At 36.8% G+C, this 7,145-nt stretch overlaps 1 protein-coding gene across 1 annotated transcript in view; it reads left to right on the forward strand.

The window, feature by feature from the left end:
* Tbc1d32 (TBC1 domain family member 32) overlaps positions 1-5,899 on the forward strand; it is a 146,319-nt gene extending 140,420 nt beyond the window's left edge. The window contains 1 exon segment of the mRNA XM_090338207.1: positions 4,965-5,899. Within this exon segment, the coding sequence (XP_090194333.1) occupies positions 4,965-5,084 (120 nt within the window). The 3' untranslated portion in view covers positions 5,085-5,899.
* Positions 5,900-7,145: the final 1,246 nt, after the last annotated feature.

The raw sequence follows: 7,145 nt of genomic DNA on the forward strand, positions 1-7,145 counted from the left end.
TTTTGTTCTATTGTAAATCTCTGCTAGGAGAGCCCAAGGTTTCTACTGATTATGACAAATGCCCGCTACATATGTTATAGTTAATTCCCAGCATACTGTCTAATGAGTATCACTCCTGAGTTGGTTTGATTTTCATCCCACCATTTCTGTGTATCTTAACATCTTAGATGAAGTTTCCCTTATAGTTTTGGTAAGGATTCTAGAGCAGAGGTTGGAGTCAGTAATTCTTGGTGAACTGTCTGTGTTTAAAATATGTCTTCAGTATGACCAGGAAAGGGATTCCAACAATTTCAAAGATGGTCAGTTAATTTAAAAGTATGTTCTCATTATTGTGCTCACTATCAATAACCAAGTGTTTATTGTATGCCACGTCCCTTGCAAAGGACAGTACAGATATTGGCTCTTAGCTTTTTTAATTGCTTTACTATTTATTGTGTAACAGCTGTGTCTTAGATGCTGTTATAATCTTGAGATAGGTCTACACTGTCCGTAAATCCTAAGGGATGTAAAGGATTCATATATAATATTTAAGATACTTAGGTCTCATTTGGAGAAATCTGATATGGTGAGGGAGCCACAGATACTATTTAGAGTTAGACAAAGGAGCTAGAGAAGGCCACTAGAGGGGGCTAAGAATCTACTTAAGTGATATGGAGCTATACCCAAAGACTTCTGGGCCACCATCTTGCTAAGTGAGAACAGGTGATAGCAGAATACACCGATGAGGATGAGCTGAGCCTCCTTTCAAGTGTTAAGGTGACTCTGCTCAAAACAAGGAGAGGGAAAAGCAAGGGAAAGAGATGAGAGAGAGAACCCACAGCCTAGAAGACTTCATCATCTGTGATGAGTCCAGATTTTAGAATATTAAAGTCACCAAGCAACCATGTAATACTATGGCCCACATGGACACATGTAAAATGGAAGCATAGAGTGGAAAGTTCTTAAATCCAGTGTATCTTAATCAAATGCTCTCAGAATGAAAAGCGAGAGATATATTTTAAAACTCAGCTTCCATACAGGAAAGAGAGAAGAAAGCTGCATGTCTACCCTATCTGGTGATACTGACTACACATAGAATGGTGTTTCTGTGGATTCACACAAAGTGATCATTCTTAATAATTTCTTATTATATAATACAAAGTTAACGATGAAAGCAAATCAATTGAATTAGCAATTAGGTATCAAAAGAAAATGCAGTATGTTCAGGAGTCTGAGATATGAAGATTATGGTTCAATGCCAGCCCAGGCCTACAAATCCACTATTAATTAAATTATAGTAAAACATTATTGTAGAGATTTGGTTATAATTGAAATGAAAGGCTGCCCATCAATTGTCACAGTTATCAGTAAAGTGATCAGCTATAAATGCCATTAGAGAATATTAGATAAGTTGAAAAATATTCTACTCTGAAAAATATTCTACTCTGAGGAACTCTGAGGACTGAAATTAAAATTCAGGTACTTTGAACTTTTATTCAGAACTAAACAGTTTAATAATGAACTATGTCACTTAAGAATGCATTTTAAATGCTATTTAAATTTTTCTGTTATGAAATGAGACCTCAGTAACCTTAGATGCCATTTTATGGGTATCTTTTCAGAGTTTTTTTTTATCAGATTCATCTTCCTTCACTTTAAAAAATAATGTCTTAAACAGGAGCTAGCTTTGAAAAAAAACTACCTTCTAAAGAAGAAATATACTTAAGCCATATAATAGTTCTGGCTTCCTCGGTAGTTTATGTTTAAAATAAAGTAGAACAATAATTAAAAGATCTTATTTTTCCCAGGAAGTATTAGAGCTATTATTCAAGCTTCGTCATTGTTTATTGTAATTTATACTTAATGAATAATAAGCGATGATTGGAAAATTATGAATATGTACTGAAACAATTCCTATGGCAGCATCTTTTTCTGTTAGGATTAGACATGGTTATAATTGTTTTCTAACTTAGATCTGCTTTTAGTAAAGAGATGGTCAAAGCCAAATCACATACAATTTGAGGAAATTAGGTGTTCACGGAAGTTTCAAAATTACAACAGTAACTTCTTTGAAGTGAATTCTTGCTATGTGTGATGGCATACTCTTGTAATTCCAACAACTTGAGAGGCTATAGCAGAAGGATTTGGAGGGCAGGGCCAGTCCAGGGAAAGTTAGAAAGATCCTGTCTTAAAAACAGAATACAAAAAACAAAAGTGCTAAGGTTGTGGCTCAAATGATACAACATTACCTGAGACTTTGGGTTTAATTCCCCGGGCCATCAATTAATTACTCAATTAGATCATTGCACATCACAATTGGGCTTCTCTCATTTTTCTCCAAAGAAGAGAAGGCTGGTTTTTTTTGTTTGTTTGTTTGTTTGTTTTTCTTTTTAAGAAATACACTGACAAAGCATTTGCCAGGCAGGCACTCTGCCAGTGAGCTAGGCCTATGTAATATTATCCCAGCCATTGTGGGGGGACATGAACCAAGCTAGAAGTCATTTTAATAGCAGTATAGGGGCTACTCTCCACCTTAGGGCTGATAGAGAGCAGTCCCGACCCTCAGTAGCTCTGAGATTTTTAAGGTAAACACCACACACAGGCGATTGTAACTACACACAGGTAGTCGACATTGTATACTATCACCTTATAATGCCCACAGTCATTAACCATAAGCATGGTACTACTCACAGGTGGTTAGGCAGGTTAAGCATTTTTGCAAAAACAAAAACAATTTGCCAATTTGGCATCTAAGCCTGCCTACAACCTTTTTTTATGCTTTTAGTTAACTTTTAGGTAGGGTTTCTCACTTTTTGCCCAGAGTTGTTCTTGGGCCCTGATCCTCCCACCTATGGCTCCCACATAGCTAGGATTAGAGATGTTAGAGACATAAATTGCCATGCCTGGCTTGTTGGCTTTGAATTGTGCTTTTTTTTTTCCTTTTTGTCAGTTGTGGGGCATGAACTCTGAGCCTTGGCACTGCCCCTGTGCTCTTCAGCTCAAGGCTACTGCCCTATCTCTGGAGCCACAGGTTTTCTAGTGATTGACTAGAGATAAGAATCTTAAGGTCTTTAGTGCCTGGGCTAACTTTGAACTGCAATCCTCATATTTCAGCCTCCTGAGTGTCTCAGATTACAGGTGTGAGCCACTGTGCCCAGTGGCTCTCAACCACCTCATCCTATGTATCTAGCATTACAGGCATCAGCCACTGTAGCCAACTTCAGTATTTTTAATGAAATTCATAAAGAGCCAGTATTTTGCAATTCATCAGGTGACATAATCCTTGCTTATTTTTCTTTCCTCAATGTCTTTGAGATAAAAATCTTACTATGCAGCCCAAACTAGCCCTGAACTTGCAGAGCTGCTGCCTTGAGCTCCTAAGTGTTAAGATTCCAGGCAGGTAACAGTCATACCCAGCTGAAAATGTTCCCTTTAACTCAGTTGCTCATGGAGACATTGCTGCATACTTTGATTCTTTTTTTTTTTTTTTTGTCACTTGTGGGGTTTGATGTCTGGGCGTGGGTGCTGCCCCTGAGCTTTTCAGCTCAAGGCTACTGCCCTACCCCTGGGCCCAAGCACTGTCCCTGAGTTTTTTCAGCCTAAGGCTACTGCCCTACCCCTTGAGCCACAGCATCACTTCCAGTTTTCTAGATGTTAATTGCAAATAAGAGTCATGGACTTTAGTGACCAGGCTAGCTTTGAATCACGATCCTCAGATCTCAGTCTCCTAAGTAACTAGGATTACAGGTGTGAGCACCAGCACGTAGATCTTAATGTAAGAGGACAAGGCTTTTGTCTGGTTTACCTTTGTGTTTTAAGTCAATAACTAGAGTCCTTACAGATAATAATAAAATGAGTGTGTAGTGGAAAAGTGGGAAATTGATAAAAAATAACATGGCTTGCTTTAAAATTAAAAGTGGAGTTTAGATCATTATGTTGGAAGTTATTGGTTCTAGCTTAAACATGCTGGTTTCATGCTATGTATAAACACTATTTAGTTTCTTCAGCTTTCCATCCACCTTCTAGACAGGTAATAATTCCTAGACTTTCCAAATTTTTCCTCAATCCATGTAGATTTTAAATGATACATGGCAAAGTAACAGTAAACTTTTCCCACACTATATGCAAACTGTGAATGATTACTCAGAAGTGTTAACAACAGAGGCTTTTAGCATCATCCACTCTTACTAAGAATCACAGAGTATTCTTAGCTACATTAAACTGTGTCTCCCCTCCAGTACAGTATCTGGTTCATGATACAAATTACTTCTTTTACTTTTGAATTGCTATTGTTTTAAGATAGCAATTTTTGCCCTCATGAAAGGCGTGAGTTGTCCAAAATATTTAGAATCCCAGAAACTCCAAATGTAATTATATGAGATCAAAGACTACTACGACCCTGCAGACTTATTCTAACCCTTCAAGACTGATATTGTGTTGGACAGTGTGTGGATGCACTAAAAGTAGTTGTCAGGATTCCCCCAATGTCTGTAAAATTCTAAGTGGATGATCCTGAGTTCCTTATTTGAGACTCAAACCATTAAGTTTCAAATTCGCATTGACATATATCATCCCAGTGGTAGGAATCACAGTGTTAAGGGCTGTGTATAATGAAGCACCATAACATCCTTAAATATATATATATATATAAATATATATATATATGTTAAGGTCTTTACTGATGACAGATTTGGCCAAAGCTTATGTCTTATACAGGGAAGATTTCATTGCCTAAGAGTTTGGTCAGGGAGGTGGGGAAGGCTTTTAGCTATCGTGAATGTTTGCGTTTTTAAGTAGACAACCTTGTTTCAGGAGGACTTAACTCATTCTAGAAATACATTCAAAGCAAGTACACACTCACTAGTAATATACCCCCCAGGACCTGAAGCTAAAAATAAATGATACATCTGCTACTTAACAATGATTAGCTTGGAATGATGGGCCTTTTCCCAAATGAATGAGCTTCTCTCTGACTTTCGTGACAGGAAGAAGCACTGTCTGGGTTTCGAGTGAGTGATTACTTTGAGTACATGGAAATTTTGGAGCAAAACTACAGACCAGTGCTTCGGAGAGACATGCGGAATATCAGAGTGCAAAACATGTAAAGCCTAGGGCTTCCCTGCGCATCGAGGCTGGACTCAGTTTTAAAGGATACGGGGCCTTGCTGTGTCCATCTACATCAATAGCAATGCCTGCTTTGTAATCAATCCTGAGAGGTTTTGAATATCATAATATGTCCAAGTTCGTATTAGCTCAGCTGGTGACACGAAGTGAATTTAGTAAGTTTTGCTGTACTGTGACATTTTAGATCCAGATCTCGGTTATAATTCTTACATATGTTTGAGAGTTAGTCACAACATATATCATTTTTTTTACTACATCATTAAAAATATTTTGTTTGGGGTACATTTGGCAAGAAGATTTACTGTCTTAAATAATGATCTGTCTAGCTGCGAAGATTTCATAGAGATTAGGAAAACATGTGGGCTTTGTTTTTTTTCATTTTTTTTATATCTCTGCCTATAAAAGAAAACAGATGATGCCACAATCGCTTGTTTTACCTGTGGAAGAACAAATGACATTCGTCTCAACACGTGGGAGGTCACCACTGTTCTCAGACAGAGCTTTGTTTCCAGGAGAAGGTTTTGATACTCATGTCAGTTTATGATTTTCCATTTGAAATGTGGTCTCTACATGGTTTATGTAAAAGATGGTTCCATTTGTTATTTGTTGTGCATTATCTTAGTGATAGATCTGATTTATGAATTATTTTTTAATGTCTTAGAACTATGTTTTATTTAGATAGAAGTCTCTGTGCTGATAATATTAATACAGTGGGACCTTCTACCTTGTATGAAGCTCTCACATCTACTCTATGAAAGACAATACCCAAACACATTAAATTATTAATTTTTCAGTATTGGTTTATATTGTTTATTTTAATCACACTATTGTGTATTCTTCACTCATATGAAAACAACCATTTTGAAAGCCATACTGTGTTATTTTCCCTTTTCCATGAAAACTGGGACATCTACAAGATTACTTTTCCTTTTAGCTTGTGAAATAACTGGATCTGGATCATTGAAATGTGTGACATTCAGGCTTTTGCAACATCAACCTTCCTAAATCAGCCAACAATAACTTTTCAGTAATGGTTTCCCTAAAGGGCATTATAAAGTCCTGAAAAGTAAATTGAGCAAGTTAATTTGACATATAGTATCCATTAGCCTCTACTGGTTGAGTCAGGAGAGTCCTGGATGACCTAGTCTGTGAACTGGCTCATCATATATTGGGCTTTTCCCAATGAGATTGACCAAGTATTTTACCAAGCCATGGTAGCTTCAGCTGCCTATCTTCCAACGGGGAAGGAGGGGATAATCTGTGATCTGGATATTGTTCACTGTTGTTTTCTTGGTGGGTTTGCTTCTCTCTAGTTTTCTGCCTCAACACCATTTCCTTTGCAATTTCTGATTCTCCTCTTTAAATCTGGTCTGTTCTACATCACCAGATTCTTTTCATTCACAGGGTAAAAATGGCAATACTTCTTATGTGATCTTACATTCTGCCTCTGTCTCATATGAAGTTCTTGAAAAGAAAATCTGTATATCTTCTGAGAAAATATTAGTGATTTCCAGGGAACAAGAGAGTGAGAGTAAAGCACTGACTGAATTGTAGGGGATATTTTTATATTATAATTTTAGAGATGGCTATTAGAGAGATGAACTTTTAAACACACTAGGAAATGAGGGTAAATTATAGTGTAAGTTTTACCTTCATAAAGCTAATTTTTATCAAAAAGGATAAATGCTAGAAAGAGCATTTGACAAACTTGTCATAAAGAATTTCAGCACTAGACCGATGTTAACTATTGGCTTTATCATGTTGAGGAATGTTGTCAGAGTTGTTTCAGAAATAGCTTTAAATTGGAAGATTATTCCCTTAAACACTTTATGTAAAAAGTGGTCAAATGATATTTTTCCTCTGTTCATTGTCTTCATATATTGATATGTATTGATTTTTTTATGTATGCTTAGAAGTACTGGGGTTTGAACTCAGAGCCTTATGCTCTTGTTTGTTTTTTACATTCATGGATGGCCTTCAGCTTTTTATTGATTAATTAGAGATAAGAGTCTTGTCTGGCTTCCAACAGCAATCCTTAGCCC

Source organism: Megascapheus bottae, chromosome 8 (assembly GCF_031878675.1).
Source record: "Megascapheus bottae isolate mThoBot1 chromosome 8, mThoBot2.hap1, whole genome shotgun sequence".
In the NCBI taxonomy this organism is placed as follows: Eukaryota; Metazoa; Chordata; class Mammalia; order Rodentia; family Geomyidae; genus Megascapheus; species Megascapheus bottae.